Source organism: Babylonia areolata, chromosome 1, assembly GCF_041734735.1.
Source record: "Babylonia areolata isolate BAREFJ2019XMU chromosome 1, ASM4173473v1, whole genome shotgun sequence".
Taxonomy (NCBI): Eukaryota; Metazoa; Mollusca; class Gastropoda; order Neogastropoda; family Buccinidae; genus Babylonia; species Babylonia areolata.
This window is the reverse complement of record NC_134876.1, coordinates 83,729,472-83,743,601: the sequence shown is the minus strand read 5'-3', so window position 1 is coordinate 83,743,601 and position 14,130 is coordinate 83,729,472. Positions and strand designations below refer to the sequence as shown.

Sequence of the window (14,130 nt, the reverse complement as noted above, 5' to 3'; positions counted from 1 at the left end):
ATAAACATGCTGTTTATACACATTGTGCACAAAAACATGAAAATTGGGAAAAAAACAACATACTGCTGATAAAAATAGTGGCTGGTGGCATTGCTGAAGACTCACATGCATTCCAAAACATATACACACATGCACAATAAAAAAAATAATAATTAAGCGCTACTGACATTCACATACACAGACATTATTATGTTCTCTGGAAGTGTACCTGGTATGAATGTGGTAATAGTAGACCCGCCCCTCAGCATCCCTAGCCATTTTCCAGTGCAAGGGCAGCATCTCCCGAGGCTCTGGAGGGGATGGAGGGGGAGGGACGTCCTCCTCGTCTGGCAGCATGGCAGACTGGGGCGGAGCGGCCATCTGCTGCATGGCCTGGGACATGGGATGGACAGTCATCAACTGCCGCAACCATGTGCATCAAGCAAACTTCCACATTTAGTCCAGAAGCAACATACAGACTAGTTGGCAATGACATGAGTATACATTCCTGAACACACACACACACACACACAAAGCACACTTATCAGAACAACTTGCTCACACTCACAAATGGGCACACACACAAACACTTACACACACACAGCCACTATGCTTTTTATTCCATTATTCTTTCATTGGGATAAGATTTCATGTCCCCAATGAAGAATACAATGAAGACAGTATTTTTCATAATATAAAACATTTTAAGAACGTCATGTTCCAGAAACGGTTTAGATGTAGACTTGCATTTTTAAATTGAATCTGACAGCTTTCAACACAACTTTCTGACCCCCCTTTTTTTTTCTTCTATGAAATCTGGTTAAAATCATGATTTGTATGTATAGTGCTTCATTCTTTTTCGTTACTTTAATTCATCATTTTCAGGTTTTCATATGCATGCATGTGTGCACAACACTTTATTCTTTTTTTTATTCACAAACAAAATTTAGTACTTTATAAATGCCAATGTTATCATCATCTGTATTATCATATTATCATTACCATTATCATTATTATCACCATTATTATCATTATTTCTCAGCTGGGCACTGGCTACACTCACACTTCACAAGGCTGCATCTAAAATGCCTGCACATCTGCACTGTCAAAAAATATTTCTTAATATTCCACACACACACACACACACACACACACACACACAAATATATATATATAAAGATGAAAACCACATTCCCGCTCACTTAAAACCCACCAACATTTCAGGCACAATGGGTATCTTAAAAACTAAAAACCAGAGGCAGAACCTGGGTGGCCAACCTGTTGGCAATACCACGCTTACTTTGTGTTCACTCACCAGTTGCTGCATTGCCAGTTGCTGCTGTTGCTGCTGCTGTTGTTGCTGCAGAAGAGCAGGATCCTGGTAAGGCTGAGAACCTGATGGGCCAGGGAAGACCCCTTGCATCTGCTGAACAAAGATGACACGGACTTGTGTGGAACTGTTGGCAGCAGAACCATAAAGCATGCTGCTGCATAGTATAAGTACTTCTGATTTTCAACAATGTACAGTTAGGGATGAGTTTGTTTGCACGCGTGACAAATATTTGCCACATACAAATATATATATAGACATATATTCATATATCAATGGGCACACACACACACACACACACACACACACACACACACACATGAGAAAAACAGTGCTTACAGTATCCATTTATCATCAGGCTAACAATATACATAAACAAAAAGAGATACACACTAAAGCACCAAAATACCCAAACAAATGTCAACAATTGTATGAACACTAATGGCGACAAAAGAATTGTCCACTGATAGTTAAACAGGCAGAAAAGTGTGAGTGTGTGTGTGTGTGTGTGTGTGTGTGTGTGTGTGTGTGTGCAGGAAACAGCAGTATGGCACATATGTAAGTAGTATGGCATGTACGCAAGCAGTATGGCATATACACAGGCAAGGAAGCAGTTCTGGTGCTATTCACTACCAACATATTGTCAAAAGCAACACACATAAACAACAACAAAAACGGAGAGAGTAAGTCAGAACATCATCACAGGCCATGGCAAGCTGTGAGTACTGCTGATCTCTGTCACAGGCATAGACTGTAGCTCTTGTACTCTTAATTATTAATAGCCAGACAATATTTCTTAAATATAAATACCACTAATCTAGTAATCATTGGCTAAACAAACAGGACATATGCACACATGTACTTATGAATGCACAAACACATGTGCACACACACACTCACCACACATAGGGGCACAGACACGAATGATGAAACAGCAGCAAGGGACTATACAAACCAGTTTGCAAATACAAACTCTCTCTCTCTCTCTCTCCCTTCCCCCACATAATGTGTCAATCTGCACATATCCCTGTTACCTGTCTCCTTATTTGCTGCCTTTTCTGTTTCTTACATTTGTGTTTCATACTAGGTGTGCGTAATTTTTTTCTCTGTGTGTGTGTATGTATGTATGTGTGTGCGTGTGTTGGCAACATACAAATGTATACAGACATACATTAAATATCAATGCGCACGCACACGCGCACAAACATACGTATATACACTCAAAATATAAAATCTAAATGACATCTGTATGATAATAACCACTGACATATCTGAATGATTGTCATACTTCGAGTATCTTTGTCTTGATAGCATACAGAACAGCTTCAACAGCAGATACGGTACAGACAACAAATCAAAGTCTGTCATCCAAACAATACCAGTCCTTCAAAAACATCTACAACACACAACACTGCAGACAGACAGACAGACACCTGGCAGCAGACCTGCCCCCTCACCTGCTGGTAGGGGTCCTGGGGAGGGGGGTGGGTTGGGGGGAAGAGGCCTGGCTGGTTCATCAGCTGCTGGGCGGCCAAAGCGATGTCCCCACCAGCCGCCTGCGTGGCCAGCATCAATGCCTGCAGCTGCTCAGGGCTCAGGATGCTGCTGAACTGCTGGAGGCTGGCGTCCAGCACCGCCGCTGCAACACACGCACATCGGTGTAAGTTGATTCCCTTGTTCTGGTTTATCCTTTCTCTGTATGTCCACACAGGCATCAGTTGATTCCCCTGTTCTGGTTTATCCTCTCCCTGTATAATATCCACAAAGGCATCAGATGATTCCCCTGTTCTGGTTTATCCCTTTTCTGTATGTCCACACAGGCATCAGGTGATTCCCCTGTTCTGGTTTATCCCTTTTCTGTATGTCCACACAGGCATCATCAGTTGATTCCCCTGTTCTGGATTATCCTTTTTCTGTATATCCACACAGGCATCAATTGATTCCCCTGTTCTAGTTTACCCTTTTCCTGTGTATCCACAAGGGCATCACTTGATTCCACTGTTCTAGTTTATCCTTTCTCTCTGTATCCCCATTTTACCACAACGCCCCCTGAACCCCACTCCTCTCCATCTACAAACACACACAAATCACATGTCTAATGACACTCAAACTGAAAAAACCCATTAAATTAATGAAAGAGGGCAGATACATGTGCACACACACACACACACACACACACACACACACACATGCACATATGCACATACACACACCACACAAACACATTCATATTTCTAATGCGCTGTTTGTGCATTGTCTCTGATTCTGATCTTTCAAACTTCTTCACAAGACTACGTAGGCACAAGTGTTAAAGCATGTCAAGAGTCATAGGTGAAAGGCAAATGTTTTTAAGAATTCCCTCCCAAACTGCAAATGTCACCAAGTTTTTCACCAACCAAGAATGGGGTATTGAATCCACAACATGCAGACTGTACCCATGTTTAGGTAAAACAAACAACTAAGTGGAAACTATGCCGAAGAAATGCAAGGCAACCAAAAAATAGATATCAGTGACCAAGGCTCTCTGACCCCCTCAATGTTAGACTGAATTTCAGTACACACAGAAATCTGCTGTGACAGAAGAGAAAAATGCACTCGAGAAATGGTGTGTTAAAACACCAACTTACAATCACTGACCTTAGAAATAAAAAGAAATATCAACAAAACTTGTAGCCTCCTTGAAATCATCAACTGAACACTTATCACGTCCACCTTTGTATCAGTAAATAGCAATCTGGAATCTATTATCAACAGGACTCACCCCTTCAAACAACACAACCTTCATCCAGCCAAGACCTAAGCCCTGAACAACTTTACCTTCAAGGCCTTTTTGCCAACAGGTCGTTAACCTCCACTTATCAGTGCTCAAGAAACAAATAGTAATGAAACAACAGATATTTGTCACCAAGCCCCCCACCCCCCCATCCCCCACACCCCAACATCCTCTCCAAGAGAGGAAAGCAAGTCAGACTTTCAGTATATATAATATCTGTTGTGACAGAAGAGAATCAATCAAATAATTCACTTTAATGTTTGAAACATACACAGTGCAGAAATTAGCCTTCAGGCTCATTGTAAGCAACAACAAAAAAGAAAAAAAGAAAAAAAAATTAAAATCCAATTTCAAGAAACAAAAATTTAAATGACTCAGAACAGTCATCCCCTTTCAAAGAAGAATAACAGTCATTCCATCAGAAAAGGGTACCCCACCTTGCCCCTGAGCCATGAGCAGGGCAGGGTCAATGCCCAGAGCGGCCAAGGCAGCCAGTGCAGGGTTCTGCTGGAAGAAGAGGGCAGTGGCCGCCTGTTGCTGCTGCAGCAAGGCCTCCTGCTGGCGCTGACGCTCAGCATTCAGCTCATCCTCCGCCTTCACCTGGGCCTCAAACAGCTGGCGCCGTTCTTCTTTTGACATCTTCGGACCAGCTGCCGCTTGACTGCGCCTGCAAAATGGGCGTGGGAGTGAGGTGGATTTTGTTGTTGTTGTTGAAATTATACAGTTGTTATCCTTTTATCTTTGAACAGCCTGCATTGTAGGAGGCTTGGGGGGAGGGGGTATTTGAGAAAGTAAAAACAAAGTTTACACTTATTCTTTCTCTTTGAAGAGTCTGCAATGGTGGTTCAAAAAATAAAAAAGAAAATTTACTTGCTATCTTTTCTCTGAAAGAAGCCTGTAATGGGAGTTAAAAAAATATATATATATTCGTCATCCTTTCTCTCTGCCATGGTAGCTTATTCATGGTAGCTGTTTGAAGAAATAAAATGCTATTTCTTGGCTCTGCTGAAAAGAAAAAAATATCACACAAAAAAACACATGAAACCAGAAAAAGGGGGACAAAGCAGAGCAAACCGATAGGCCTAGTTTGCATCTGTTTGACACGGTACAGTATATGACACCAAAATAATTTTTTTTCTTGCACAGTCTGTTATAATTATTCTCATCTGCTAGTAACTCAATCTCTGAGTCTTTTCAGGCCATTCAAATTAAACAATGGGAGTGATAAACAGAAACTGTAATACTGCAGCCCTTCTCATTTCTGAAAAATAAAGCCTGGATTAAATTGTTTAACTTCCAATGTATAACATCTGAATGTGAAAAATGACTGTACAATTGTTCTTAATCTTACACCAACATATCAGCAAATAATCACTGACATGGTAAGAAATCATAATATTACCACCAGCAGTAAATCCAGTGTATTGGTCTTAATAACGTATCACAACCCTTTAACTGGAAATGCCTGGTTAGGCATAAAAGAAATAAAAGGAAACAAAATAAAAGGATATCTGGTCATTTTTAATGAGCCAGTCACTGGTCCTTAATGGGACCCCCCCAAAAAAGCAATTCCTAACTTTGAATGATTTAATATTAAATCTATATACAAATTCATGAATACCCACAAATGAAAATACTTACTTTTTGAGCTCTTCCTCGTCCACTTCCTTTTTCCTAGGCTTTTCCACCTTCTTTCGCTTCCATTTAGCATAAGGGTCAGGCTCTGTACAACATAGAAAAAACAAAACAATATCAGAAAAACCAAATTCACAATCACAGTGCACAGTAATAAACTGTGGAACATAATTCAATGTTGTTCTACTGTCCTCTCCAACACCATCCAATCATCCATGCTCTTTCTCTGTGTGTGTGTGTGTGTCTGTGTGTATGTCTGATGTGTGTGTGTGTGTGTGTGTGTGCGCGCGCGCACACACACACACACGTACATGCATGTGCATGGTTGTATGCATCGAAAGGAAAAACAAATAAAACTACACGCCGGAAAAAATACAAAAATTGGGTGGTGCTGTTGTGTAGTGACATGCTCTCCCTGAGGAGAGCAGCCCGAATTTCACACAGAGAAATCTGTTGTGATAAAAAGAAATACAAATACAAAATAGAAGAGCGCATTGCACAAACGGCACTTGACTCACTTTTTCTATAAAAAAAAAAAAAAGTAACTGTGCCAGTCACCTCCTTTCCAATACAACGGTGAAGAATTTGATGACTGACACAGTTAATACATGATGTATATGTTTATAAAAGAAAAAACAAAGAAAGACAACACAGAATTTGGGACACAATGAAGACGGCAGAGATGTGAGGGTTGGAGGAGTGAGGGGGGGCCTTAATGAGAAAAACAGCTCAGTCAATTACATAAAATGTGAGGCAAATAGGCAAAATAAATTCAACTACATCGTGAAGAAGAAAAAGCTCCCCCTGCAACTCTCAGCACTTATAAAAAAAAAACTAATAACTCTCTTCCTCCATCTTATTGATGGATATTCATAATGGCTTTCACGCAAGGCAACAGACCAAATTTACGTGTTGAAAGTATGGTACAAACTTTGAACATGAACACATACAAGTCAACACAAATGCACTCAAACACACATACATGTACATGTACATGTGTGTGTGTGTGTGTGTGTGTGTGTGTCCACACATGCAGGTGTGTGGGAATGTGTTGGGTCTATAATTTAATTACAACATAACTGAAAGGAAAAAATTCTGGTCCTCATAAAGTGCTCACCCATTCAATTCTCAAGCACAAAAGGTAAACAAAAGTATGAAATATACCACAGATAATAAGAACAAAAAAAACCTAAATCAAGATGTGTGCTCATTTGTACTAACATATCACCACATCTTAAAATCAGCTGGCATGTTTACTTTACATTTTACTGACAACACACACACACACACACACACACACACCCCACTCCTTTTTTCATCATATAGGGGTAAAGGTAAGCAACCGAAAGGGATAAAGAAACAACCAAAGATACAGAAAAACACACAGATAAAAACACGCAAGTACATATGCAAGCACAGGTGCATATACCAGCATCTATAAGTGTAAGCCCTGCAAGTATCCCACACCATACCACAACCTCCTTACACACACACACACACACACACTTAATTTGAAAGTGACTGTGCAAACACTTCAATGCTCACCATTTTATCTGTTCAGTTAATGTTGTCTTTTTTATATAGCTTTCCCTTCCATATGTGGGTATATGCGTGTACGCATATATGTGTGTATGTATGTGCGAGTGTATGAAGGTAAAATTCTACTAATATCTGCTTATCTACTTTGCTTTAAAAATGAACACTTATTGCTGTGTTAAACAGTAAAAAAAATGTAACACAAAAAAAAAAATCTTACTGTGCAGCTTATGAAAAAAAAAGTGTACACAAAGTGTTAGCTTGTACGTACGAGCAAACACACACACACACACACACACACACACACACACACAAATTCATGCACACACCACAGATACACAAGACACACACATGTATACAGATAAATTTATACATAAAAAGCAGATGAAAGTAAGCAGTATACAAAAATATAACAAATGCACAGAAGCACAAGTGACTTAAAGAGAATATAGCTTAGCCATGTAATATTTCTCTGCCATTCAGAATGAAGAAGCACCACAATAATAAATAATCAAATAAAATATATGGCTGAGAGAATAATTTCTTCAAGTAATTAGTTAAATTTCACCCACAAAATAATCTAAATGTGTGGAGTTTCACAATAAGCAAAGACATGGATGGATTCTTCACTGATAAATTTATAGCCTTGATGCATTGTGCGCAGAAATGTAGGCATCAAACAGCAAAGGTTAACCAGTTGACTACTTATCACTAATAAGCAGACACTGTGGCACAACCTGTAGGACACAATCTGTACTGTGCCTACTGTTTTAAAGAAACCTTGTTCTCCAACCACACAAGTTCTAGTCCTTGATCACATATTAATTCTGATGGCATAATATATGTATCAATCCAAAAAATATAACCCATTCCAGATTTTTGTCCTGAAAACATGCCACCAAGTCTCTGTACTATCGAAGAAGCTGCACTTTTTCTTTTTCCGAGATCTGCCAGATGAAGTTCAAAATGGTTTGGTAGTTTGATTTTTGTGGATTCACTATCCACAGAAAAACTAGCCAGTACAGGACAACAAAAGTCAATATGCTATGCCAATTAATCTGAACTCTTTCTCTCCCTAAACCATGAGGATGGAGTAAAAGTAATAAAGAAGTTTCCAGCTGATCCCCTCAAACTGTGCATGCGACTACCCACTATCACAGTCCATACTCCATTGTAGCATGACAATGCCGCATACACTTCACGCATTATTAAGCATCCACAAAAAAAAATAATAATAATAACAAATGAGATGAAATAAAACACCACACACATTTAAGCTTGCTGAAAATAAGGAAGCAACACACAAAAAAAGGTTAACATGTACCTTTTTTCTCTGGCTGCTTCACATCAGCAGAATCTGGTATGAAAAAGAAAACCTAACCTCAGCTTGAGAAACAGAAACATTTTACATGACACAAATAGTTACTCTAGCTTTGTAAGAAACAAAATCATTTTACATGACACAAATAGTTACCCTAGCTTTATAAGAAACAAAAATATTTTATAACACTAAACAAATCAACCTTATAACGGTCAAACTGAAAACATTACATATAACTATTAAAGTTACACATAACATACTTTACAAGCAACCAACATAACAATAACATAATTATATTAAAAAGAGAGAATTTGTTCATCTTCTTTACATTATCAAGTGAAAGTTTTTTCATTCCTGGACTCAAAGAAACATTCATTATCACAGTTAGTGCTTCTTTATGACCACAGACAAGTTTTAATCTGACAACCTGGCAGATTACAACGTTCGTTGTCCTTTTAGATTTCAGACCATATATATACATGTTCCTGTCATTTGAGCAGAAAAACCTTTGTATTCTTCTTGGCATGAAAGCTTTCACACACTTTTTCTTTTCTGAACAGCTTAACTGCTTCTCCCATACCAGGGCTGTTTGTTTGTTTTTGTTGCTTCTAGTCCAGCTGACTGCACAGGGCCATAACAGGACTGTCAAACCATACAAGTGCTCAACCGCGTCAAACCAAACTGTCACATCTACTAGAAAAAACACTTAGAAAAAACCCACAACACAACACATGGTACATGATACAGTATCCCAACCATGTAGCTCCTTAATTTTTCATCCCCAGATTACAAAAAATGACAAAAGAGGAAAAAACAATTCTTCAAAGCCAAACAAAAAATACATAAAAAAGGCCATATAGGCAAATAACATTGCAGAATAGGCAGCTAGTGCCCATCCCAGAGTTTACATCTCACAACCTAATCAGCACAGATAGTACATCATAGACTGTGGAAAAGAGAAAAAAGTGTCAAGGCTTGCTCGAAAAAAAGAAAAGGGAATGGACTGGGAAGACAGAAAAAGAAGACAACAGTGAAGAAAGAAAAAAGACAGAAACAGAGAGAGACAGAAAAGAGAAAATTTCTAGCACAGAATTTCCAGAAGGCAGGGATGCCATTTATACTGAAAGGATCCCCCACATCCCCACGGAGGCATACCAGGGCTGTCACAAGATATTAATCAGCTAAATAAGGCGCTTGCTGGGTTTTGATCTTAACTCTTATTCTGAGTTGTTTTATGTTGTGCCGCCCTGTCCTTCAATGTTCTACCCGTTTCTGTTTCATCGAAGTTTTGTTTATGAGACAGACTGACGACTACTCTAATGCTCACCTGCCACAAGGTCAGGTGTGATGTCTCTGGACAGTTTCATAAACTATCCTTTGCAAAATGGTTATATTCGATTTGATAGTACAGGAATATGAACTGGAGAAACTGACGTATAACAGCAACATTGAGAAGTTACAGATCAACACGTAATGCTGTCAAACAACATCAACAAATACATGAATGTCAACAAATGCATAACAAAGACTCACCCAACTCCCTTTCTGTCCGTTTCCTCTCCTCCGCTCTCTGCTTCTTGGGAATCTTGTACAACTCCTGCACACAGCAAACCATGCCAGAAACAAAAGGGTCAGTTACCTTCTGAAAATTCCTTGTGTCAATACAAGAACCTATGGTGAATGCTCTTTCCTTTTTGCTGCTCCTGACTTCTGGAACAACCTTCCACATCATATCCATTCACCGGACTCTGCCTTTCACTCTTCACTAAAAATTCATCTTTTCAAAACCTCTCTGTACTCTCAAGTTTCTTAATTTCATAACACCCCATGCAAGCCAACTCACTTTGCATGTATGAGGAATGAAAGACAAGGGAGGGTTGGAGCAGTTGGGGTAGGTAAAGGGGAGGGGGGTGGAGAAAGAAAAAAAGAGAGTGGTCATGAGATGTTCATGTAATTTGCAACTCATTCCTATTTGTCAACACCCAGAACTCTAAGAGGGAAAGGGCGCTATCATTATTATCATCATTACTATTACCATCATCATCATTATGGTATTTGGACCAGTTTTCAATACATGAAATTGCATCTCATTTTGATGTTAAGGAAAATGAAAAACAGATCAAAAGCCTGTGAAAAAAACAGCAACTCAATTTTTCTTTTTTTCCAGCTATTATTTGAATGGCCTCTTCAAACTGCAAGTGACTGTTCTGATAATATTCTTCAGACATTCTACAAATATCATCCAGGTACACAGACACAACAAGTATCTGTAAATTACATGTGGATATACATCATGAGGGAAATATGCCATATATGTCTGTGTTTCCCTGCATAGGAGAAGGCACATAATAAACGTGCATGCAAGCCTGCATCTGCATGTGTGCATGCGTACATGCGTGCATGAGTGTGTGTGTTGGTAAAGGAGTATCTCAAAAATTTTGAAACCTTCACACAAAAGAAAATAACATATGTACAATACTAACTTTGAGTTCACTCCACCCAGACAGAAGTCCAGCAGCCAGAGAGGAAATTTCGTCCATCTCTTCTGCATCAGCGGAAACTTCAGTGTACGTGGCTTCATGGGGCTTTGCTGAATCCTCCCTCTCCTTGCCCTCAGCTAAAGCTGAAGGGACCCCCACACTAGCTGCAAAATCAGAGTCGGCAGAATCAGACTCACTGCTCAAGGAAGCGCTTTCTTCAGACAGCTCCATGGGCTTGACGCTGCTATCCTCAGCTGCTGGCAGCTCTGGCACAGTTTTGGATTCAGAAGCCACAACCTCTTTCAACAGGTTTGAAAAACCCAGCTCTGTGACAGGTTTCTCTGCCTGAGGTGTCTCTGTCTTGTCTGCAACACTGCTAACACCAATGTCTGAATCCTGGGAAGTGTCTGTGGCATCTTCTTCCAGTTTTGCATCATTGTTACCCGTTTCCTCTTTTGAACTAGATGATTCTTTGTCTTCTTTCTCTTTTTCTGCACTGAGGCATCTGCGGCCCCCTCTCTTCTTTGTTTTAGGGCTGGGAACCACAGAGGGGCGTCTGCTGGCTCTGTGCCTGGTCATAGGACCTTCTGGTCGAACAACAGCTGACTCTTCTTCAGTCTTTTCTTCAGACTTGTCATTCTGCTTACTGTCTGAAGTATTGGCAGTATCTTCCTGACTGATATCTGATTTATCTGCTCTTTCTGTCTGAGCAGAATCTGATGTGTCAGCTTTGTCAGTCATAACTTGATCTAACTGTTCACTGGTGTTATCTGTGCCAAGTGATCTCCCTGCAGTGTCTACCTGCAAACTTTCTGCAGGTTTATCACCAATCTCCACTAATGACACTGTTGTCGACTCAGATCCCACACATGCCTGGGCATTCTCATCATTATTAGCATCTTTGACAGCGTCCTGCCCAACAGTTTTAGCTTCCAAGCCAGAATCACTGGCATCAGCTGAATCAGCTTGGCAAACTTTGGCATCCATTCCTGCATCCTCATTTGTGGAGGAAACTTTGAGGGAGTCTGACAAATCACTATCAGAGCTAGCTGCCTCATCAGCAAAAGTGACTCGCTTCTTGCCGCCCTTCTGGTCTTTGGAGTCCTTGTGGAGAGCCAGAATGGACACCACAGGGCGGTCAGGGGCCACAGGCAGCGGCAAGGGCTCACTGTTAGAGTCTGCTTCTGTATCCGTTTCAGGGGGGGGCGGGGGCTGGGGAACACTGGCCCACTTCTCCACAATCTGCATGATCTTGCTTTCCTTCAGAATGGTTCTGTTGGTAATGGGCAACATCTTCAGCACCTCCAGGATCTGAACAGGCAGCAACAAAATGCACATGTAATTCCATCTGATCTGATCCAGAAAATACTATTGTAGTTATATATATATACATATATAAACACACACACACACACACACAAATATATATATATATATATATATATATATATATATATATATATATATATATATATATATATATGCTGCCACTGCATTTCATAACAAACGAAAATGAATGATTAAGGTCCCCTGATGGATTCCTGGTGATATATGTCCTACTCCTGCGCATTTTAATTATTACATCAAAAAGTAACCAGTGCTTGTTTGCTCATTACCCTTATTATTCAACGACTCTTGGCTTTCCAAAATTTTGTTTGTGACTTTTTCTTGTAAGTCTGAAAGTAAACATGTAGCCATTCTGCAAACAGTAAAACACCATCAGTAATATGGGTTGCTTTTTTACATTAACCAATGGGTAACTGTAAATACATGTTGTCTTAACCTCTTGACTGCGTTGTTGATGTACGTCATACGTCATGAACTGTCGCTCACCATATCAAAGAAAATGTCTCTAAAACATCAAACTAAATACATTGCTTAATCTTCATCTGTTGAAACTAGGGAAAGTCCAACATAACACAAACACTGACTAATACTGAAGAAAATTGTGGATAAGCAACTTACATGCCTTTGAGTTTGAACATAAAAACAAATAAAAATCAGTTGAAATGGAGCAAATATCATCATCCAAATTAATCTGCCTGTATTGCTTAACTCTTTCATTCCGGCAGCACGGTTTTCCGGTTTGCTAGAATCATACCCTTCATTCCTGGAGGCCGGTAAACTGTGCAGCAGAAAATTCCTCCTTTCCTTCCTGCCGCCTGGAAAATCGGTTCTCGCAGTAAGCGCTTTGAACTTCGCGTGAGTCGCGTCATCAGCACGCGTCATCTATCCTTGACCGGGGCACTTGTGGGGCAGTGTTTATGAATGGAATGGATGCCAGACACCCCCCTCTCCCTCCCTGGGCCGTGGGAAAGTGGCCACTGCTTCATTCCTGCCAGTGTGCAACTGCAGACGTGGCATTTCTGAGTGAACACACGAACACGGAAGATGGAAGGTGTAGAAAATTCAGATTCAGACCAGTTTTCTGATGATGAATTTTACAACGCTTTACCAGATGATGCTTTCGATCTGTTGCAACTTAATGAAGAGGAGAGAGCACAGTTAGCTGCTGCAATAGAAGCACAAATAGCGGGTGACGAAAGTGGAGAGGAGCTGGATGATGAAAACCTGCCTTTGTTTTACATGCGGCCACGGTTTGAGTGGGTGAGCGGTAATTACATTGGTGATTGCACCTGACCCTAGCACCAGAACGTCGTTCAATCGGCGATCAGGACCTGTTCGCGTGCTGGATACATCGATGACAGCACTGGATTACTTTCAGCTGTTTTATTCCGATGAAGTGTTTCATTCTATTGTCAACTTCACGAACAACAATGCCACAAAGAAACGGACTGAGGAGCCAGAAAAGAACAAAGGTGAGTGGAAACCCATTACACTGGAAGAAATCAAGGTCTATTATGGACTGCTGATAATGAAGGACATTATGCGACTTGACAGAGACACACACTGTTGGAGCACAAGTGCAAAAAACTTTCTTCTCCGTACTCCGTTTGGCAGTGTGATGAGTCATGACCAATTCTTTCAGATTTGGAGATACGTGTATTTTGTGGATCCTACCTCACCTGTTGATCGAAGTGACAAACTCCACAAACTTCGTTTCATTCTGGACAAA

At 40.2% G+C, this 14,130-nt stretch overlaps 1 protein-coding gene across 6 annotated transcripts in view; it reads right to left on the bottom strand.

Moving 5' to 3' along the window:
- Positions 1-14,130, bottom strand: part of LOC143288544 (uncharacterized) — a 59,196-nt gene that overhangs the window by 8,078 nt on the left and 36,988 nt on the right. The window contains exons 14-21 of one of the 6 annotated variants that reach the window (XM_076597140.1): positions 11,058-12,365; positions 10,108-10,171; positions 8,578-8,610; positions 5,724-5,805; positions 4,520-4,749; positions 2,767-2,948; positions 1,295-1,405; positions 209-399 (exon numbers count right to left, since the gene is read on the bottom strand). In XM_076597140.1, the coding sequence (XP_076453255.1) occupies positions 209-399; positions 1,295-1,405; positions 2,767-2,948; positions 4,520-4,749; positions 5,724-5,805; positions 8,578-8,610; positions 10,108-10,171; positions 11,058-12,365 (2,201 nt within the window). Of the gene's footprint in view, positions 1-208; positions 400-1,294; positions 1,406-2,766; positions 2,949-4,519; positions 4,750-5,723; positions 5,808-8,577; positions 8,611-10,107; positions 10,172-11,057; positions 12,366-14,130 lie in introns of those variants that run through there. The other 5 variants (XM_076597157.1, XM_076597148.1, XM_076597166.1 and 2 more) reach the window with 5 other exon arrangements.